Source organism: Schistocerca piceifrons, chromosome 3 (assembly GCF_021461385.2).
Source record: "Schistocerca piceifrons isolate TAMUIC-IGC-003096 chromosome 3, iqSchPice1.1, whole genome shotgun sequence".
NCBI classification, from domain to species: Eukaryota; Metazoa; Arthropoda; class Insecta; order Orthoptera; family Acrididae; genus Schistocerca; species Schistocerca piceifrons.
In genome coordinates this window covers 263,674,271-263,695,663 of record NC_060140.1, presented here as the reverse complement: position 1 = coordinate 263,695,663, position 21,393 = coordinate 263,674,271, and the positions used below count along the sequence as shown (strand labels likewise).

The 21,393-nt window shown below is 45.2% G+C and overlaps 2 protein-coding genes and 20 non-coding genes across 22 annotated transcripts; 7 read left to right on the top strand and 15 right to left on the bottom strand.

Moving 5' to 3' along the window:
- Positions 1-859: 859 nt before the first annotated feature.
- Trnac-gca lies at positions 860-931 on the bottom strand. Its single transcript has one exon. It is a non-coding gene; the product is annotated as a tRNA-Cys (tRNA).
- Positions 932-1,250: 319 nt separating this feature from the next.
- Positions 1,251-1,322, bottom strand: Trnaw-cca. Its single transcript has one exon. It is a non-coding gene; the product is annotated as a tRNA-Trp (tRNA).
- Positions 1,323-1,440: 118 nt separating this feature from the next.
- On the top strand, positions 1,441-1,512 carry Trnaa-cgc. Its single transcript has one exon. It is a non-coding gene; the product is annotated as a tRNA-Ala (tRNA).
- A 382-nt stretch (positions 1,513-1,894) lies between these two features.
- On the bottom strand, positions 1,895-4,595 carry LOC124788038 (70 kDa peptidyl-prolyl isomerase-like). Its single transcript, XM_047255096.1, has one exon. It carries the CDS (start codon positions 4,471-4,473, stop codon positions 2,338-2,340), a length of 2,136 nt encoding a protein of 711 aa, XP_047111052.1. The 5' UTR covers positions 4,474-4,595; the 3' UTR covers positions 1,895-2,337.
- Positions 4,596-4,939: 344 nt separating this feature from the next.
- Trnaw-cca lies at positions 4,940-5,011 on the bottom strand. The gene has a single exon. It is a non-coding gene; the product is annotated as a tRNA-Trp (tRNA).
- Positions 5,012-5,129: 118 nt separating this feature from the next.
- On the top strand, positions 5,130-5,201 carry Trnaa-cgc. The gene has a single exon. It is a non-coding gene; the product is annotated as a tRNA-Ala (tRNA).
- Positions 5,202-5,480: 279 nt separating this feature from the next.
- Positions 5,481-5,552, bottom strand: Trnac-gca. The gene has a single exon. It is a non-coding gene; the product is annotated as a tRNA-Cys (tRNA).
- Positions 5,553-5,871: 319 nt separating this feature from the next.
- Positions 5,872-5,943, bottom strand: Trnaw-cca. The gene has a single exon. It is a non-coding gene; the product is annotated as a tRNA-Trp (tRNA).
- A 118-nt stretch (positions 5,944-6,061) lies between these two features.
- Trnaa-cgc lies at positions 6,062-6,133 on the top strand. The gene has a single exon. It is a non-coding gene; the product is annotated as a tRNA-Ala (tRNA).
- Positions 6,134-12,095: 5,962 nt separating this feature from the next.
- On the bottom strand, positions 12,096-12,167 carry Trnac-gca. The gene has a single exon. It is a non-coding gene; the product is annotated as a tRNA-Cys (tRNA).
- Positions 12,168-12,486: 319 nt separating this feature from the next.
- Positions 12,487-12,558, bottom strand: Trnaw-cca. The gene has a single exon. It is a non-coding gene; the product is annotated as a tRNA-Trp (tRNA).
- A 118-nt stretch (positions 12,559-12,676) lies between these two features.
- Positions 12,677-12,748, top strand: Trnaa-cgc. Its single transcript has one exon. It is a non-coding gene; the product is annotated as a tRNA-Ala (tRNA).
- Positions 12,749-13,023: 275 nt separating this feature from the next.
- On the bottom strand, positions 13,024-13,095 carry Trnac-gca. The gene has a single exon. It is a non-coding gene; the product is annotated as a tRNA-Cys (tRNA).
- Positions 13,096-13,414: 319 nt separating this feature from the next.
- Trnaw-cca lies at positions 13,415-13,486 on the bottom strand. The gene has a single exon. It is a non-coding gene; the product is annotated as a tRNA-Trp (tRNA).
- A 118-nt stretch (positions 13,487-13,604) lies between these two features.
- Positions 13,605-13,676, top strand: Trnaa-cgc. Its single transcript has one exon. It is a non-coding gene; the product is annotated as a tRNA-Ala (tRNA).
- Positions 13,677-13,952: 276 nt separating this feature from the next.
- Positions 13,953-14,024, bottom strand: Trnac-gca. Its single transcript has one exon. It is a non-coding gene; the product is annotated as a tRNA-Cys (tRNA).
- A 319-nt stretch (positions 14,025-14,343) lies between these two features.
- Positions 14,344-14,415, bottom strand: Trnaw-cca. Its single transcript has one exon. It is a non-coding gene; the product is annotated as a tRNA-Trp (tRNA).
- A 118-nt stretch (positions 14,416-14,533) lies between these two features.
- Trnaa-cgc lies at positions 14,534-14,605 on the top strand. The gene has a single exon. It is a non-coding gene; the product is annotated as a tRNA-Ala (tRNA).
- A 277-nt stretch (positions 14,606-14,882) lies between these two features.
- Trnac-gca lies at positions 14,883-14,954 on the bottom strand. Its single transcript has one exon. It is a non-coding gene; the product is annotated as a tRNA-Cys (tRNA).
- A 319-nt stretch (positions 14,955-15,273) lies between these two features.
- On the bottom strand, positions 15,274-15,345 carry Trnaw-cca. Its single transcript has one exon. It is a non-coding gene; the product is annotated as a tRNA-Trp (tRNA).
- A 118-nt stretch (positions 15,346-15,463) lies between these two features.
- On the top strand, positions 15,464-15,535 carry Trnaa-cgc. Its single transcript has one exon. It is a non-coding gene; the product is annotated as a tRNA-Ala (tRNA).
- A 401-nt stretch (positions 15,536-15,936) lies between these two features.
- Positions 15,937-17,964, bottom strand: LOC124789385 (serine/threonine-protein kinase RIO3-like). The gene has a single exon (XM_047256717.1). The coding sequence runs from the start codon at positions 17,811-17,813 to the stop codon at positions 16,290-16,292; it is 1,524 nt and encodes a 507-aa protein (XP_047112673.1). The 5' UTR covers positions 17,814-17,964; the 3' UTR covers positions 15,937-16,289.
- Between the last annotated feature and the right edge of the window lie 3,429 nt (positions 17,965-21,393).

Below are 21,393 nucleotides of genomic sequence, written 5' to 3'. Positions count from 1 at the left end.
GGCGAAGAAACCAGTTCCCGCACATTAAAAGGGATTTTGGAAACATGTTAAAAATACTGTTTGAGAAACAGGGAATTGGGTGATTCTACGGTCAATCCGCCATTACTGTTAACATTTCCACGGTGAAGTTCCCAAGTACAAGCGAACACTGAATACTATTTTCGTTATCGTTTCGCCTATGGCGCTTGAAGAACCTGAAGTTTTCTTTTCTTTCTTATTCCTCATTATTTGTTTTTTGCGGGAAGAGACATTTTTTTTCCCTTGGTTTTGAGAGAGATTTCTATTTTTCGTTGCACTTATATTGCAAAGAAGACGAGGCAATGAACTCCTTGTAATCCGGAAGAACCAGTATTCTTTTTGTGTACTGTTGTACGACGCCAGTGAATCTGGAGACTTTGATTTCTTTTGACTATAGCTGATGAAGCTCGCCAAGGACGGCATTCATGGAGAGCGCAAGGAGGGCTGTAAGGGGAGAAGGGAGGCCCTAAAAAAAGATAAAAAACAAAGAAAAAAAAAAAAAAAAAGTGGTAGAGTGTCTGCTTCGCATGCAGAAAGTCCTGGGTTCAAATCCCAGCTCCTCCAATTTTTGTTTCTCCGTGCAGCAGTACATGAAAACTTTTGCCTATCACCATATTCTACAAAATTCAGTGTACAAGATTCTTCCCCCAAGCAAGTGGATTTCGTACAGTTCGACCTCATGGCGGGAGGACGATGACCTGCAAGACCCTGGGCTGCGATCCCCCCCCCATTGAAATGTTGCTCCAAAGCCTTCGGTATGGCGTGCAGGGTGCATCTCAAACATGTATTTGCAACTCACCGCGACAATCGTCATTTGTTTTTTCGAGATACTGAAAAATGAAGGGGGCACCCGGGATTGAACCGGGGACCTCTCGATCTGCAGTCGAATGCTCTACGACTGAGCTATACCCCCTTTCACGATCTTTGCGTTCCCATAACTTAAGGAAAAATATTATACTCTGCCTGGCTAAAGACGTCTAATCGAGCAAAATATTGCGTAATCATTATCTCTCAGTTATATATTAGCGTTAAACGATATAAATATCAAAAATACTAGACACTTCGCGCCTGGAGAAAGTGCGAGTCGGCGCCTTCACCTTAATGTCAGAACGCGAAAATTGCACTAGTAGCTTTTTTTCAAGCAAGTTCTGTTCGTCCGTTCTCCGTAATCGTTTGGTATCTGATTAAACTGACATACTCGCCTATGGCTTTCGTAAACGAAAATTTCATTGTGACCCCGACGTGATTTGAACACGCAACCTTCTGATCTGGAGTCAGACGCGCTACCGTTGCGCCACGGAGTCGACGCTGCTTAGGTCTTGTCATGAATAGGTTCCTCGAACACTTACTGTACCGTTCAAACCTAAGAAATAATGACAGTAGGATCCACGAGACACTCGTCCCGGATGTACTTGCTCTGGCGGGGGTGTAACTCAGTGGTAGAGTGTCTGCTTCGCATGCAGAAAGTCCTGGGTTCAAATCCCAGCTCCTCCAATTTTTGTTTCTCCGTGCAGCAGTACATGAAAACTTTTGCCTATCACCATATTCTACAAAATTCAGTGTACAAGATTCTTCCCCCAAGCAAGTGGATTTCGTACAGTTCGACCTCATGGCGGGAGGACGATGACCTGCAAGACCCTGGGCTGCGATCCCCCCCCATTGAAATGTTGCTCCAAAGCCTTCGGTATGGCGTGCAGGGTGCATCTCAATCATGTATTTGCAACTCACCGCGACAATCGTCATTTGTTTTTTCGAGATACTGAAAAATGAAGGGGGCACCCGGGATTGAACCGGGGACCTCTCGATCTGCAGTCGAATGCTCTACGACTTTTTTTTTTTTTTTTTTTGAAAACAATAGAAAATATTTATTCTTTATAAACCAATAAGCTTCAGGTATACGAAAAATCCTGCAGTACAATACAGAGAGATTTGCTTCATGCATGCTATTTAGCGCATATGTAACTTGGAATTATTCAATGCAAAATATCTGCATATGATTTAAGATATGAATGGAACAGCTGCAAATCACCACTACCAAATTAGGTAAATTTAACTGTCCAAGTTAGGAAACAGCATTTATACAGCAGCAATTACATAGTTACGATAAGGCAGCATAACTTTTACATTCAAACAATTTTAAATGTTACTCATATAAAACTATATGTCTTTGTAAACCTCTTAACAAAAATTTACACTTACAGTAAACACACTATTGTGTGGGATCTACAAACAAGAACTAGTCATTTCTCTGCAACCACAAAATACCCAAAAACCATAATCATGAACCTGACATTTAGGCATAATCACTCTGGAATAAGGTTACAAGAACCTGTAACGGTATGCTATTGCTCCTAGGAGAACAACTGCAACACTGCTGCACGCTATGCCCCAAGTTCGATAAGAAATCCTCGATCCTCTTGCAGTATTTTCTGTACTCTTATTCTGCCCCAACATTTTCTTATAGAGGCTTTTCTCTTGCTTTGTGTCACGTTTAATTACATCCAAAAGGCGCTGCACTTCTTGCTTTATCACCTTTGATTCAGGTTCCAACTGACTTGCATTTCGCAAGACTGATAACGCTGCTGTTGTATCTCCTTTTGCAGCTAGGATCTTTCCTTTTCTAAAAAGAGCTTTAACATTTTGAGGCTGGCAACGAAGAACATTATCTACTGACTTCAGGGCAGCATCGTATGCCTTTATCTTCATCTGAGCTGCAGCCAAGTTATTGAATACCTTCAACCTATCTTCTAGTAGTTCTTGCAACTGTTTTTCCGCATCCTCTGAAATATCTTTCTTCTCAATGGAGAATCCACCTTCAGCTTCATCCAGAAACTCTATGGCTCGCCTGTAACTCTGTATAGCAAATGAGTATTCTTGCCTGGAAAACCACCAGTTTCCTCGTTCGCGTTTTTTATCGCCTATTTCTCTGCGTTGGGCAATGGAAAGAGATTCTAGGTCTGGTTCACCTTCAGCACTCAGTAACTCAATTGTATACATAAGCTTTGCATCTGGTGGAATAACCGGTGAGCGACCTAAATTCCCATAAGCAAATCGTGGGCCAACTTCCAGCAAAGCAACTTCACCCACATTCATAAGAGGTAGAGCCAAATCAATTCCCTGTATGACCTCAACGTCACCAATTTGTATTTTGAGATTTTCAAACTTTTCTACTACCGTTCCATCTTCAAGGCGCCCCTCTAAATTTATTTCACATATATGTAAATTTTGTGGCCTATACTCATTTTCTGCTTTTTTAATGATCTTCTTCTTAAGATGTCCACTGCCCAAAATATCCAACCATTCATCTTCGGTTTCATCCTTTGATACTGGTAATTCAGATCTTTTATCAGTGTTCTCATCTGTCTCCTCTTGTTTACCAGACGTGTCTAATTTTAAGTCTTCCTGATTCTCTCCTAGATGTGTGTTTCCAGCTATTGCAGGTGATTCAGTTTGTTTTTTCTCTTCCACAGACTCTCCTTCACTTTTATTCAAAGCAGAATGCTTGTCCTCAAACTCAATTTGTTGCTTTCTTTCTACAGGGTCCTTTTTATCACCTTCATGTGAAACAAATTTTAGATGTTTTTCACTTTCTGAAATTTCATCACTTTCAGTCTTTGTTTGGATCTCGGACCTTTCATTAGATATAAAAGAATTATTACTATTCTCACTACTCTCTTTCACATTTTCATTCTCAGATTTCTGTTCACTCGGACCTAAAGACTCTCTTTGCTGCACAGTCTTACTGTTACTTGACCAGTGATCATCAGATCTGAGATCTGCATTTTCACCGAGTGTGAGTGAATTATCATTTGATTTAAAGTCTTCAGCGTCAGTCTTATTAATTTGGGGACTTACTTTCAGTACATCCATGTTGGTTTGTAGATTAGTATTATCCGAGTCCTTTGCTACCTCATCTCTGGGCACTGAATCACTTGTTTTGTCCGGAGGAAAGGTAAAACTGTTAACACCATCACGATTTTCTTCGGCTTCCGTTGCTGTTTGTCCGTTCTCTGGCGCAATTTTGCTCGATGTTTTATTAAGCCCATTTTCCCCAATGTCCACACTACCTGAACTATCTTGGCCACTGACATTAAAAGCAGAATTGTGTGTCCTTTCAGCAACACCTAAATCTTCATTTTCACTTGCTTCGCTGGGCTTCCCAACATTTGTATTGGCAGCTAATAACCCTTCCTCTGTTGGTACGTTCGTTCTGCTTTCATGAAGGATAAATTGATTAACGTCGGTCGCTGAAGGCACAAATTTATCCTTCCTCACGCCCCCACCGAAAAGAAAATCCTCTGGCTGGTGTTCAATGTGCCTGTCTCCCATAAAACCAAGCTCTTCACTGCTACGTAAATTTTCCATCATTCCCAATTCGGCATGTTCCTGTGGTTTAGAATGTTCCGCTGAACTCGACACGAATCTGTCGGTATGAATGTGATCGCCACTTTCCATATCAGGAGTTAGATAATCACTAATTATTCGGTGCAACCGCGTCGCGTGATAACGCTATACAGAATTTCGGTGGGTATTTCAGGCACTACTGTCAACCACAAACTTCTACGAAACCGAACCCGTAACACACGACTGAGCTATACCCCCTTTCACGATCTTTGCGTTCCCATAACTTAAGGAAAAATATTATACTCTGCCTGGCTAAAGACGTCTAATCGAGCAAAATATTGCGTAATCATTATCTCTCAGTTATATATTAGCGTTAAACGATATAAATATCAAAAATACTAGACACTTCGCGCCTGGAGAAAGTGCGAGTCGGCGCCTTCACCTTAATGTCAGAACGCGAAAATTGCACTAGTAGCTTTTTTTCAAGCAAGTTCTGTTCGTCCGTTCTCCGTAATCGTTTGGTATCTGATTAAACTGACATACTCGCCTATGGCTTTCGTAAACGAAAATTTCATTGTGACCCCGACGTGATTTGAACACGCAACCTTCTGATCTGGAGTCAGACGCGCTACCGTTGCGCCACGGAGTCGACGCTGCTTAGGTCTTGTCATGAATAGGTTCCTCGAACACTTACTGTACCGTTCAAACCTAAGAAATAATGACAGTAGGATCCACGAGACACTCGTCCCGGATGTACTTGCTCTGGCGGGGGTGTAACTCAGTGGTAGAGTGTCTGCTTCGCATGCAGAAAGTCCTGGGTTCAAATCCCAGCTCCTCCAATTTTTGTTTCTCCGTGCAGCAGTACATGAAAACTTTTGCCTATCACCATATTCTACAAAATTCAGTGTACAAGATTCTTCCCCCAAGCAAGTGGATTTCGTACAGTTCGACCTCATGGCGGGAGGACGATGACCTGCAAGACCCTGGGCTGCGATCCCCCCCCCCCATTGAAATGTTGCTCCAAAGCCTTCGGTATGGCGTGCAGGGTGCATCTCAAACATGTATTTGCAACTCACCGCGACAATCGTCATTTGTTTTTTCGAGATACTGAAAAATGAAGGGGGCACCCGGGATTGAACCGGGGACCTCTCGATCTGCAGTCGAATGCTCTACGACTGAGCTATACCCCCTTTCACGATCTTTGCGTTCCCATAACTTAAGGAAAAATATTATACTCTGCCTGGCTAAAGACGTCTAATCGAGCAAAATATTGCGTAATCATTATCTCTCAGTTATATATTAGCGTTAAACGATATAAATATCAAAAATACTAGACACTTCGCGCCTGGAGAAAGTGCGAGTCGGCGCCTTCACCTTAATGTCAGAACGCGAAAATTGCACTAGTAGCTTTTTTTCAAGCAAGTTCTGTTCGTCCGTTCTCCGTAATCGTTTGGTATCTGATTAAACTGACATACTCGCCTATGGCTTTCGTAAACGAAAATTTCATTGTGACCCCGACGTGATTTGAACACGCAACCTTCTGATCTGGAGTCAGACGCGCTACCGTTGCGCCACGGAGTCGACGCTGCTTAGGTCTTGTCATGAATAGGTTCCTCGAACACTTACTGTACCGTTCAAACCTAAGAAATAATGACAGTAGGATCCACGAGACACTCGTCCCGGATGTACTTGCTCTGGCGGGGGTGTAACTCAGTGGTAGAGTGTCTGCTTCGCATGCAGAAAGTCCTGGGTTCAAATCCCAGCTCCTCCAATTTTTGTTTCTCCGTGCAGCAGTACATGAAAACTTTTGCCTATCACCATATTCTACAAAATTCAGTGTACAAGATTCTTCCCCCAAGCAAGTGGATTTCGTACAGTTCGACCTCATGGCGGGAGGACGATGACCTGCAAGACCCTGGGCTGCGATCCCCCCCCATTGAAATGTTGCTCCAAAGCCTTCGGTATGGCGTGCAGGGTGCATCTCAAACATGTATTTGCAACTCACCGCGACAATCGTCATTTGTTTTTTCGAGATACTGAAAAATGAAGGGGGCACCCGGGATTGAACCGGGGACCTCTCGATCTGCAGTCGAATGCTCTACGACTTTTTTTTTTTTTTTTTTTTTTTTGAGAACCAGTGTATTCAAGATATTATGGCCATTGCCGAGTGAATGATGTAGCGCTTCCCGACGAGTCGGGTTCGGATCCTCTGTCAACTTCCACGCGGGATGATGATCTTTTGGTCATCACACTCGCCAGCTGAAATCGGCGCTGCCTTTTCGTAGTAGTAAAAGAGTAGTGGCCCGTGGGGGGATCGAACCCACGACCTTCGCGTTATTAGCACGACGCTCTAACCAACTTTTTTTTTTTTTTTTTTTTTTTACAGTACTGAAATTAAAATCCTAAAACATGACTATGTAATGTAGACTGCTGAGTGAAATAAAGATTAAAACACGAAAACTTCAGTCCTGGTGTAGAGAAGAAACATATATAAAGGCGGCAAATCCAGAAACAGTATAAAAGAAAATGGCTCACACAGGTGACCTTAGCCAACACCCTCTCTTTCAAATGTCAGGCTAAGCATATTGGCAAAATCATCTCGGAGGCCTGGCAATCGCAAGCGCTGCCAGTAAGCAGTAAGCATGTACTGCCGAAACGCTAGGTGTCCATCCTCTTCATGACAACTGTTGACAAAATGTACGAAATGGCCAATCAACCACATGACGGTATGGAGCTTCGTCCGCGGAAAAAAGGAAGAATCGGGCCGGACGATGATGTCAATAGTATAAGCGGCTTCAGCAGACCTAGTGACAAAAGCAAGTTGTTTCCTGAGCCAACGCCAATTAGCAAGGTGCCCACAGCAGGTGAATCGATGTTCAAGGGTATCCAGGAGACCACACCGAGTACAGGTGTCCGTGTCAGAAAGACCAATACGGTGCAGTCGTACATTGGTGGGAACCAAATTATTTATTACCCTATACCACGTGGACGCCACGGCCATAGAGTGGATCGGCAGACTAACGTTCTTCCAGACGTTCCTCCAGGACACAGATGGAGACGCCAGTTCTATTGGATTGGGACCGGCCAGCCCCTCCCAGCGGGCAATCAAGCCCTTGGTCGTTGGCACCGGTCGCCGCAAGAAGACGTCACCGAGGTAACTCACCGCAATGTAAAATTCCCGAATGTGTTTCAACTTAAAATTTAGGCGTCCGACATCGACAGGTGGAGCAAGGCTCGCCGGACGCACAACAGTAAAAAGCCTCGATGTAATTGAAGTCACTTCTTGCGTAACAATTAGAGTCGTTCGGCGGACGTACAAAGCAGACGCCTTGCGAGTAATGTCAGAGAGGCCCAAGCCTCCGGAGAGACGCGGTTTCGTCATTACCTCGTAACGTAACTTGAATAGATGGCCCTTCCATATAAACCTGCTAGACAATTGGCGCAACCTTTTCGCCACCATCATGGGAAGTGGGAACAGCTGAGCAACATAATAAGCTTTACATAGAACGTAGGTGTCTAAAATTCTGACTTTTTGCAAAATGGTAGCAGAGCGCTGCTCATGGACCATCAGAGCCCCCTGTATCTTCTCGGTGACAGATTTCCAATTGAGAGCCGCCATTTTTAGAGGACACCGATCAATGATAATCCCCAAGGACGTATGGCGATCGACAAAAGTGGCCCAAGGGACGTCAGCATCGCGAAATCCTCGAATATCAAGGAACTTACATTTACCCTGATTGAGACGCGCTCCAGAGACACGACAGTATGCATCAACCGCCCCTTTCAACAACGGGATATCATCACGTTGACGGAGGAGAACAACGACATCATCCGCATATGCCTTAACAGAGAGCTTCCCACCAGAGAGGGACATACCCTGAAGCTTGAGAGCAATAGTCCGAAGCAGCGGTTCCAGGGACAATACGAATAAAGACATAGAGAGCGGACTACCCTGAGGCACTCCGCGGCGGATAGCAATGGGCGGCGTCAGCTGCCCATTGACTGACACCCGAGCTGTTATTCCCCTATACAAATTGCCAAGAACACCACGTGATGAAGCGTTAAAACCTATTGTACCTAAAACACGATCTAAAAACACATGACTGACGTGATCAAAAGCCTTATAAAAATCAAGGAAGGCAAAGGCACAATGTACGTTTGTAACCGCCGCAACCGAGACAACATCCCGATATTCGGCTACTGGTGTCAGAATAGATCTATCATGAAAACAACATTGATGTGCACCAATCACACCCCGAAGCAGAGAAGACAACCGGCTATTGAGCGCTCTAGCAGCTGTCTTATAGTCAAAATTCAGCAATGTGAGCGGACGAAGATTGGCAGCAGATAAACGACCAGAGGACTTCGGGATTAAAACAATTTTCCCTACTTTAAAATCGGCAGGCACATCCATCCCCCTGACAATCTCATTTAAAATCTGCGTAAAAATGCCACCCAAAAGAGGCCAAAAACGGAGATAAAATTCTTTAGGCAGGCCGTCTGGACCCGGCGATTTACTGGACGGAGAGCGAGCAATAAAATCGAAAACATCATCTACCTGGAACTCCCGGAGAAATTCGCCGTTCGCGTCAGGCGCGATCGTCGCAGTTAGATCCCCAAAGACATCATCCGAAAGAGACTCACCAGAATCATCGGCAGAATATAGACTAGTGTAATACTGATGAAGAGCACGAACCATTTCCTCCTGTGCAATAAGCTGTCGCCCATCATCCACCGTAAGAGAAGAGATGAAGGAGCGACGACGACGAGTCTGATGCCGTAGCAGGTGGTACAAGGATGTCGGTTCACCTTCAACAAGAGAGTGAGGTTTCGACTTAACTCGCAGACCATCCATCTGTCGTCGTTTAAGGCTCAAGAGCTTGGCCATAACACGACGAACATCATGGATCCGCAGTGGAGAGGTACCCGCCGCGTCATATAGTTCACGCAGGACAGAGTAGTAATATTCATACGTGTTCTTAAAATCACGCGTCCTAGCAGCACAGTAGAAAATCAAAGTCTGACGAATCTTGGGCTTGGCAAACGCAGTCCACCAAACCAGCAAGGAGGGGTATCGCGGGACAGAGCGAAGACATCGCTCCCACACGCCACTTATAACATCATCCATAGCACTGTCGGCAAGGTGGGAAACATTTAACATCCACTGGGAACGATAAAGTTTTGCAGGTTGGCGACTAAGATTTACAGTTGCAGTAAAAGCACAATGGTCAGAAAAACTAGTAGGAATAACATCGACAGAAAGAATTTTAGCACATAAAAAATCAGATAAATAGAATCTGTCGAGTCTACTGCATGAGGACGCGGTAAAAAACGTATATTTCACCAGGGTTGGATATTTGTGTTCCCAAACATCACGCAGATGCATCGTACGAACTAAGTCATGTAAATCACGGCAATAATTAAAATTGGGGGACTGGTCTGCAGGGCGTAAAACACAATTAAAATCGCCTCCGAGCAGGAGACTCCGAGGACTCTGGCGCAAAAGATAAATAAGCTCTTCTTTATAAAAGCGCGATCGAGCCACAGTGTGACCCGAACCAGAGGGGGCATACAAAACAACGAGGCGGAGATCAAAAAGACGACAACCAATCCCACGGCCAGAGTCAAGGAATTCAATGTCAGTAATAGGAATGCCCTCTCGAAAGAAAAGAGCAGTTCCTGTTGAATATTCCGGCGCGACATTAAAAACAGTTTGAAATCCAGGTAGAGAGAGATCAGAAAACAACACTTCCTGCAAAAACACTACGTCCGCACAGGCGTCGTAAATAAACTGCCGCAAAGAGGCAATGCGAACGTCGGACTCAATACGGTTAACATTTAAGGTAAGAAAGGTGTATGCTTGAACCATAGAGAGAAAAGCGAGAAAACAAATCACCTACACCGACGCACCAGCGTCACAGTCCATAGCAGGGGTGACAGAGGCATCCGAGGGAGGGGGACTGCTACCCCGTTCCGCGGATCCCTTACGTTTCGGTTTTTTACGAACAGCATTAACGTTCGGCTGAACGCGTAACTTGCGTCGGCTGACGGGCAAGGAAACTTCAGCCGCCGGTGACGTAGGAGGGTCAAGTTCTGTATCCGACACCACCCGCGCCGGTCCACATGCGGGATCCGGGGTCGCGGGGGAAACATCCGACAAAACGGAATGGTCAACACCTGCACTAGCTTCCGGCAAACATGGACTGCACGGAGGCGAAACGTGAGCAGGAAGGTCCGAGGCCGCAGAGTTGGAAGGAAGCGGAGCAGCTCCGCTGGCAGAGGTATGGGGCAGCGAAGCAGGAAGTTGTCGCGGCTCCACTTGTTGTGACATCGAAGTCGGTTCGGAAGACGGCGCCAACAGGCCCGACCGACGACCCGACTCGAGAGAAGCTGCGTCGGAGGCCGGAGGGGCGCCAGCAGCCGCCACCGGAACCGCTACCTCAGGAGGGCAGGGAGCAGCTACAGTACACAGTGGCTCGGAGGATGCCGGTCGCTCGGACTGGGGCATCTCAGGGAGATCCTCATCCGTACTATTTCCATCGTGTGGGCGACGCCTCTTATTATTCAAAAGTGGCACACCCACCTGAGGGACAGACGGAACAACATCAGATTTAGCACGCAAAGGAGGAAATTCTGTATCAGGGGTGCGCAAAACCTGTGGAGGGGCGCTACTACCACTGGACTGTGCTACACCAAGAGCAGAACCACCTGCAACGAGGTCAGCGACCGTTAACTTGCGACGCTGTTCGAGAGAATTTTTTAAAACAAAAACTCTCCGCGGACAGTCGGTACGCACGTGACCACTTTCATTGCACAAAAAACAGGTGCCCACCTGACCACTATATGTTACATGGACACGATATCCACCGATCTGCAGGTGAGATGGAATATTCTGCTTAACGTGCATTTCGACTGAACGAATACCACTGTAACATTGCAGGCGATGTTGGCTTGACCAGCGTTCAAGGCGAATGCTCTTTACATCACCATACTTCTGTAGACCCTCCTTAAGATAGACATTATCCACCTCCGGTGGAAGGTTGTAAACACGAACATTGGTATACGTGATGGAAGCATTGGAAAGCAGCACGGTACTTACAGAATCATCCCGATGCCGAAAGAGAACTTGATGACCATATTTAGAAAGAATTTTATCAACCTGAAGTGGGTCCATAAACTTAACAAAGAAAACATACAGTTCGGTATCAAAATAAGCAGTGTGCACCTGATCCGAATGAACACCAAAGGTATCTACCAACCTATCATGAATCTCAAGAGAACTAGGTTGCACATGGCGGGTTGACTTGTCAAAAGCAAAACTAACTGTAGCCTGACGAGGAATAACCTGGGACGACATTTTCAAAATATGCGGTCGAAACCGCTACACAAAAAACACTGAAATAAGGACAGAAAGTAACACAAGGTACGAAACAACGACGGAGAAACACTCACAGAAGTTGCAACACAACACGTAAACAAAAACGATAGTCCACTATACGTAACGCTACGGCGGAGCGGAAGACTAGGCACGTCCACACTGCACGGCGTCTAAAGCGGAACTGGTTCGACCTCATGGCGGGAGGACGATGACCTGCAAGACCCTGGGCTGCGATCCCCCCCCATTGAAATGTTGCTCCAAAGCCTTCGGTATGGCGTGCAGGGTGCATCTCAAACATGTATTTGCAACTCACCGCGACAATCGTCATTTGTTTTTTCGAGATACTGAAAAATGAAGGGGGCACCCGGGATTGAACCGGGGACCTCTCGATCTGCAGTCGAATGCTCTACGACTGAGCTATACCCCCTTTCACGATCTTTGCGTTCCCATAACTTAAGGAAAAATATTATACTCTGCCTGGCTAAAGACGTCTAATCGAGCAAAATATTGCGTAATCATTATCTCTCAGTTATATATTAGCGTTAAACGATATAAATATCAAAAATACTAGACACTTCGCGCCTGGAGAAAGTGCGAGTCGGCGCCTTCACCTTAATGTCAGAACGCGAAAATTGCACTAGTAGCTTTTTTTCAAGCAAGTTCTGTTCGTCCGTTCTCCGTAATCGTTTGGTATCTGATTAAACTGACATACTCGCCTATGGCTTTCGTAAACGAAAATTTCATTGTGACCCCGACGTGATTTGAACACGCAACCTTCTGATCTGGAGTCAGACGCGCTACCGTTGCGCCACGGAGTCGACGCTGCTTAGGTCTTGTCATGAATAGGTTCCTCGAACACTTACTGTACCGTTCAAACCTAAGAAATAATGACAGTAGGATCCACGAGACACTCGTCCCGGATGCACTTGCTCTAGCGGGGGTGTAACTCAGTGGTAGAGTGTCTGCTTCGCATGCAGAAAGTCCTGGGTTCAAATCCCAGCTCCTCCAATTTTTGTTTCTCCGTGCAGCAGTACATGAAAACTTTTGCCTATCACCATATTCTACAAAATTCAGTGTACAAGATTCTTCCCCCAAGCAAGTGGATTTCGTACAGTTCGACCTCATGGCGGGAGGACGATGACCTGCAAGACCCTGGGCTGCGATCCCCCCCCATTGAAATGTTGCTCCAAAGCCTTCGGTATGGCGTGCAGGGTGCATCTCAAACATGTATTTGCAACTCACCGCGACAATCGTCATTTGTTTTTTCGAGATACTGTAAATGAAGGGGGCACCCGGGATTGAACCGGGGACCTCTCGATCTGCAGTCGAATGCTCTACGACTGAGCTATACCCCCTTTCACGATCTTTGCGTTCCCATAACTTAAGGAAAAATATTATACTCTGCCTGGCTAAAGACGTCTAATCGAGCAAAATATTGCGTAATCATTATCTCTCAGTTATATATTAGCGTTAAACGATATAAATATCAAAAATACTAGACACTTCGCGCCTGGAGAAAGTGCGAGTCGGCGCCTTCACCTTAATGTCAGAACGCGAAAATTGCACTAGTAGCTTTTTTTCAAGCAAGTTCTGTTCGTCCGTTCTCCGTAATCGTTTGGTATCTGATTAAACTGACATACTCGCCTATGGCTTTCGTAAACGAAAATTTCATTGTGACCCCGACGTGATTTGAACACGCAACCTTCTGATCTGGAGTCAGACGCGCTACCGTTGCGCCACGGAGTCGACGCTGCTTAGGTCTTGTCATGAATAGGTTCCTCGAACACTTACTGTACCGTTCAAACCTAAGAAATAATGACAGTAGGATCCACGAGACACTCGTCCCGGATGTACTTGCTCTGGCGGGGGTGTAACTCAGTTGTAGAGTGTCTGCTTCGCATGCAGAAAGTCCTGGGTTCAAATCCCAGCTCCTCCAATTTTTGTTTCTCCGTGCAGCAGTACATGAAAACTTTTGCCTATCACCATATTCTACAAAATTCAGTGTACAAGATTCTTCCCCCAAGCAAGTGGATTTCGTACAGTTCGACCTCATGGCGGGAGGACGATGACCTGCAAGACCCTGGGCTGCGATCCCCCCCCATTGAAATGTTGCTCCAAAGCCTTCGGTATGGCGTGCAGGGTGCATCTCAAACATGTATTTGCAACTCACCGCGACAATCGTCATTTGTTTTTTCGAGATACTGAAAAATGAAGGGGGCACCCGGGATTGAACCGGGGACCTCTCGATCTGCAGTCGAATGCTCTACGACTGAGCTATACCCCCTTTCACGATCTTTGCGTTCCCATAACTTAAGGAAAAATATTATACTCTGCCTGGCTAAAGACGTCTAATCGAGCAAAATATTGCGTAATCATTATCTCTCAGTTATATATTAGCGTTAAACGATATAAATATCAAAAATACTAGACACTTCGCGCCTGGAGAAAGTGCGAGTCGGCGCCTTCACCTTAATGTCAGAACGCGGAAATTGCACTAGTAGCTTTTTTTCAAGCAAGTTCTGTTCGTCCGTTCTCCGTAATCGTTTGGTATCTGATTAAACTGACATACTCGCCTATGGCTTTCGTAAACGAAAATTTCATTGTGACCCCGACGTGATTTGAACACGCAACCTTCTGATCTGGAGTCAGACGCGCTACCGTTGCGCCACGGAGTCGACGCTGCTTAGGTCTTGTCATGAATAGGTTCCTCGAACACTTACTGTACCGTTCAAACCTAAGAAATAATGACAGTAGGATCCACGAGACACTCGTCCCGGATGTACTTGCTCTGGCGGGGGTGTAACTCAGTGGTAGAGTGTCTGCTTCGCATGCAGAAAGTCCTGGGTTCAAATCCCAGCTCCTCCAAATTTTGTTTCTCCGTGCAGCAGTACATGAAAACTTTTGCCTATCACCATATTCTACAAAATTCAGTGTACAAGATTCTTCCCCCAAGCAAGTGGATTTCGTACAGTTCGACCTCATGGCGGGAGGACGATGACCTGCAAGACCCTGGGCTGCGATCCCCCCCCCATTGAAATGTTGCTCCAAAGCCTTCGGTATGGCGTGCAGGGTGCATCTCAAACATGTATTTGCAACTCACCGCGACAATCGTCATTTGTTTTTTCGAGATACTGAAAAATGAAGCGGGCACCCGGGATTGAACCAGGGACCTCTCGATCTGCAGTCGAATGCTCTACGACTGAGCTATACCCCCTTTCACGATCTTTGCGTTCCCATAACTTAAGGAAAAACATTATACTCTGCCTGGCTAAAGACGTCTAATCGAGCAAAATATTGCGTAATCATTATCTCTCAGTTATATATTAGCGTTAAACGATATAAATATCAAAAATACTAGACACTTCGCGCCTGGAGAAAGTGCGAGTCGGCGCCTTCACCTTAATGTCAGAACGCGAAAATTGCACTAGTAGCTTTTTTTCAAGCAAGTTCTGTTCGTCCGTTCTCCGTAATCGTTTGGTATCTGATTAAACTGACATACTCGCCTATGGCTTTCGTAAACGAAAATTTCATTGTGACCCCGACGTGATTTGAACACGCAACCTTCTGATCTGGAGTCAGACGCGCTACCGTTGCGCCACGGAGTCGACGCTGCTTAGGTCTTGTCATGAATAGGTTCCTCGAACACTTACTGTACCGTTCAAACCTAAGAAATAATGACAGTAGGATCCACGAGACACTCGTCCCGGATGTACTTGCTCTGGCGGGGGTGTAACTCAGTGGTAGAGTGTCTGCTTCGCATGCAGAAAGTCCTGGGTTCAAATCCCAGCTCCTCCAATTTTTGTTTCTCCGTGCAGCAGTACATGAAAACTTTTGCCTATCACCATATTCTACAAAATTCAGTGTACAAGATTCTTCCCCCAAGCAAGTGGATTTCGTACAGTTCGACCTCATGGCGGGAGGACGATGACCTGCAAGACCCTGGGCTGCGATCCCCCCCCCATTGAAATGTTGCTCCAAAGCCTTCGGTATGGCGTGCAGGGTGCATCTCAAACATGTATTTGCAACTCACCGCGACAATCGTCATTTGTTTTTTCGAGATACTGAAAAATGAAGGGGGCACCCGGGATTGAACCGGGGACCTCTCGATCTGCAGTCGAATGCTCTACGACTCTTTTTTTTTTTTTTTTTTTTTTTTTTTTTTTTTTTTTTTTTTTTTTATTTTACAAGTACTTAGACATTTGTACACACAACATCCTTTTCCAAGTCTTTTGTGAGATAGAACATTTAAGGAACTTGAAATGATCAAGCAAATGTGTTTGGCATAAAGAATTGAGTAGGATGTAATTAACAGAAAAATTAAAAGTTCCCTGATATTCTTAACAGAAATATAAATGTAGGAAAAAATAGAAATGGTCATAATTTGTGTATGTTCTTCCATGAGACTTTCCATAAACTGATAAGTTACAAAATGCATAATGTGGAATTCTGCTTTTTGGATATAGTTTTGACCAATGACATATATTCCCCGAGTCATCTTAAAAAAACAGCTCCATAAATATTGCACTTCTGCCCAGTTACCTCACATTTCCTAAGGCTTTGATTTTTCCCAACAGTAATCAAATGAATATACTTTCTCCGCCTGATCAAAAGTTAATAACTCCTCATTTCTCTCGAAATCTTGGGCTTTATCCATTGACATTGGTCCATCTTCTGAGACAGCTGTTCCACAAACTTCCTTGAATATTTCTTCTGGGGAAGCGACATCAGACAATCCCTTCTTAGTAAAAAAATTTGATATATTGGTACAGTCCCTGAAGAGAAATTCTAATGCCCGAGGATGATTTCTTTCCACAGCCTGGCTGACGTCAATAAACCAACATTTCCCTTGGCGCCACAGGATATTGTACTCTGATAGATCAGCATGTACAAGATGAGCATCATTATATAACTTTTTCATAGTCGACAAACAATCCTCGTATGCAAGACTCAACTCGGCACACTTTAAATTTGCTTCTTTCAATTTCGGTGCTGGCATATGATTTTCTCCGATGAACGACATCACTAAAATGTGCTTCTTCAAAATTACAACTTCTGGACACAAAATACCTGCCTTCTGCATGCGAATTAAGTTATGCATTTCTTTCTCTGCCCACAAGTGGATAATTTTCCGAGGATTCTGTTTTGAAAAGCGATCTTTGAAACGGAAGTCATCCTGTATGTACTTGTCACGAGTTTTGAACTCACTCAAAGTGGTTTTAAATACTTTAACGGCACACTCCTTCGGAGACACACACTCAGTGTTTGATCCTCCATCGGCATGCAAAACCACAGCTTCTTTCCCCGTGCTCAACGTCCCATTCACTCTCTCCAAAATTTCCTGATTCACTAACTTGTACAAAAGTAAACGTGTTTTCGGGGCCACACCCAACTCTGCCGTTGCCTGGTCACACTTATCGGTGAGTCTATTCCGTCTTGCCTGTTCATTGCGTGAGTAGACTTTTAAACTGTTAAATACTTTGTTTGAAAGTTGCATATCAAACCCTCCGCCGTCACCCGTGTGAAATTCTGGTGGGAAGTCCATTACTCGGGACGCATTTCTGCGACTTGACATTTCTATGTCGTGCTTTGTAACCATTTCCGTGCCTTGCTTTTTACAGCCGCACTTAGGCATTTCTTTAAAGGCTTTGTCTGATTTCACAAAACTGTCCCATACCCTGTGTTTATCATCGATGTCATAATCATCCGAATCACTATCTTGGGCAAGATTATCAGGTATTATTCTATAATTTGAAAAGGACACTGACACTTTCGACGTACCGTTGAACTTATTTTCCGTTCTTAACATTTTGTCATATTCTTCATCGAACTGAACTTGTAACATTTGCGCAATCACGCGATCACTATCACAATCAGGAGAATTTGCGATCAGTTCTGGCGTTGCAGATGTAGGTTGTGATGATGTATCGTTATAGATGGTTTCCTCTTCTTTCAGCTGTAAATCCCTCGCTAATTGTTCAGACATAATTTCCGCAAAAGAAACTGTTTCAGCTGGTTGACTCAACTTGCCCCACGGGGATGTTGCACAACTTACTTTCGATGGCGCTGTCTCCATTGCTGCTGTGTTTTCAGCACTTTGCACGTAACCAAAACAATTTTTCGAATATTCTTGCCTGAATTAAAACCTCTCAAAAACTAAACAAATGATTATTGTTATTTACTTCACAAACTGTCCCACATAGCCCTCCTGACCCCATAGAGGGTCAGTTCCCTTAAAACATGTATTTGCAACTCACCGCGACAATCGTCATTTGTTTTTTCGAGATACTGAAAAATGAAGGGGGCACCCGGGATTGAGCCGGGGACCTCTCGATCTGCAGTCGAATGCTCTACGACTTTTTTTTTTTTTTTTTTTTTTTTACAGTACTGAAATTAAAATCCTAAAACATGACTATATAATGTAGACTGCTGACTGAAATAAAGATTAAAACACGAAAACTTCAGTCCTGGTGTAGAGAAGAAACATATATAAAGGCGGCAAATCCAGAAACAGTATAAAAGAAAATGGCTCACACAGGTGACCTTAGCCAACACCCTCTCTTTCAAATGTCAGGCTACGCATATTGGCAAAATCATCTCGGAGGCCTGGCAATCGCAAGCGCTGCCAGTAAGCAGTAAGCATGTACTGCCGAAACGCTAGGTGTCCATCCTCTTCATGACAACTGTTGACAAAATGTACGAAATGGCCAATCAACCACATGACGGTATGGAGCTTCGTCCGCGGAAAAAAGGAAGAATCGGGCCGGACGATGATGTCAATAGTATAAGCGGCTTCAGCAGACCTAGTGACAAAAGCAAGTTGTTTCCTGAGCCAACGCCAATTAGCAAGGTGCCCACAGCAGGTGAATCGATGTTCAAGGGTATCCAGGAGACCACACCGAGTACAGGTGTCCGTGTCAGAAAGACCAATACGGTGCAGTCGTACATTGGTGGGAACCAAATTATTTATTACCCTATACCACGTGGACGCCACGGCCATAGAGTGGATCGGCAGACTAACGTTCTTCCAGACGTTCCTCCAGGACACGGATGGAGACGCCAGTTCTATTGGATTGGGACTGGCCAGCCCCTCCCAGCGGGCAATCAAGCTCTTGGTCGTTGGCACCGGTCGCCGCAAGAAGACGTCACCGAGGTAACTCACCGCAATGTAAAATTCCCGAATGTGTTTCAACTTAAAATTTAGGCGTCCGACATCGACAGGTGGAGCAAGGCTCGCCGGACGCACAACAGTAAAAAGCCTGGATGTAATTGAAGTCACTTCTTGCGTAACAATTAGAGTCGTTCGGCGGACGTACAAAGCAGACGCCTTGCGAGTAATGTCAGAGAGGCCCAAGCCTCCGGAGAGACGCGGTTTCGTCATTACCTCGTAACGTAACTTGAATAGATGGCCCTTCCATATAAACCTGCTAGACAATTGGCGCAACCTTTTCGCCACCATCATGGGAAGTGGGAACAGCTGAGCAACATAATAAGCTTTACATAGGACGTAGGTGTCTAAAATTCTGACTTTTTGCAAAATGGTAGCAGAGCGCTGCTCATGGACCATCAGAGCCCCCTGTATCATCTCGGTGACAGATTTCCAATTGAGAGCCGCCATTTTTAGAGGACACCGATCAATGATAATCCCCAAGGACGTATGGCGATCGACAAAAGTGGCCCAAGGGACGTCAGCATCGCGAAATCCTCGAATATCAAGGAACTTACATTTACCCTGATTGAGACGCGCTCCAGAGACACGACAGTATGCATCAACTGCCCCTTTCAACAACGGGATATCATCTCGTTGACGGAGGAGAACAACGACATCATCCGCATATGCCTTAACCGAGAGCTTCCCACCAGAGAGGGACATACCCTGAAGCTTGAGAGCAATAGTCCGAAGCAGCGGTTCCAGGGACAAAACGAATAAAGACATAGAGAGCGGACTACCCTGAGGCACTCCGCGGCGGATAGCAATGGGCGGCGTCAGCTGCCCATTGACTGACACCCGAGCTGTTATTCCCCTGTACAAATTGCCAAGAACACCACGTGACGAAGCGTTAAAACCTATTGTACCTAAAACACGATCTAAAAACACATGACTGACGTGATCAAAAGCCTTATAAAAATCAAGGAAGGCAAAGGCACAATGTACGTTTGTAACCGCCGCAACCGAGACAACATCCCGATATTCGGCTACTGGTGTCAGAATAGATCTATCATGAAAACAACATTGATGTGCACCAATCACACCCCGAAGCAGAGAAGACAGCCGGCTATTGAGCGCTCTAGCAGCTGTCTTATAGTCAAAATTCAGCAATGTGAGCGGACGAAGATTGGCAGCAGATAAACGACCAGAGGACTTCGGAATTAAAACAATTTTCCCTACTTTAAAATCGGCAGGCACATCCATCCCTCTGACAATCTCATTTAAAATCTGCGTAAAAATGCCACCCAAAAGAGGCCAAAAACGGAGATAAAATTCTTTAGGCAGGCCGTCTGGACCCGGCGATTTACTGGACGGAGAGCGAGCAATAAAATCGAAAACATCATCTACCTGGAACTCCCGGAGAAATTCGCCGTTCGCGTCAGGCGCGATCGTCGCAGTTAGATCCCCAAAGACATCATCCGAAAGAGACTCACCAGAATCATCGGCAGAATAGAGACTAGTGTAATACTGATGAAGAGCACGAACCATTTCCTCCTGTGCACTAAACTGTCGCCCATCATCCACCGTAAGAGAAGAGATGAAGGAGCGACGACGACGAGTCTGATGCCGTAGCAGGTGGTACAAGGATGTCAGTTCACCTTCAACAAGAGAGTGAGGTTTCGACTTAACTCGCAGACCATCCATCTGTCGTCGTTTAAGGCTCAAGAGCTTGGCTTTAATACGACGAACATCATGGATCCGCAGTGGAGAGGTACCCGCCGCGTCATATAGTTCACGCAGGACAGAGTAGTAATATTCATACGTGTTCTTAAAATCACGCGTCCTAGCAGCACAGTAGAAAATCAAAGTCTGACGAATCTTGGGCTTGGCAAACGCAGTCCACCAAACCAGCAAGGAGGGGTATCGCGGGACAGAGCGAAGACATCGCTCCCACACGCCACTTATAACATCATCCATAGCACTGTCGGCAAGGTGGGAAACATTTAACATCCACTGGGAACGATAAAGTTTTGCAGGTTGGCGACTAAGATTTACAGTTGCAGTAAAAGCACAATGGTCAGAAAAACTAGTAGGAATAACATCGACAGAAAGAATTTTAGCACATAAAAAATCAGATAAATAGAATCTGTCGAGTCTACTGCATGAGGACGCGGTAAAAAACGTATATTTCACCAGGGTTGGATATTTGTGTTCCCAAACATCACGCAGATGCATCGTACGAACTAAGTCATGTAAATCACGGCAATAATTAAAATTGGGGGACTGGTCTGCAGGGCGTAAAACACAATTAAAATCGCCTCCGAGCAGGAGACTCCGAGGACTCTGGCGCAAAAGATAAATAAGCTCTTCTTTATAAAAGCGCGATCGAGCCACAGTGTGACCCGAACCAGAGGGGGCATACAAAACAACGAGGCGGAGATCAAAAAGACGACAACCAATCCCACGGCCAGAGTCAAGGAATTCAATGTCAGTAATAGGAATGCCC

What these genes read in the sequence shown, in the direction of transcription:
- LOC124788038 (XM_047255096.1), bottom strand. Translation starts at nt 4,473, where the DNA reads ATGGAAAGTGGCGATCACATTCATACCGACAGATTCGTGTCGAGTTCA.
- LOC124789385 (XM_047256717.1), bottom strand. Translation starts at nt 17,813, where the DNA reads ATGGAGACAGCGCCATCGAAAGTAAGTTGTGCAACATCCCCGTGGGGC.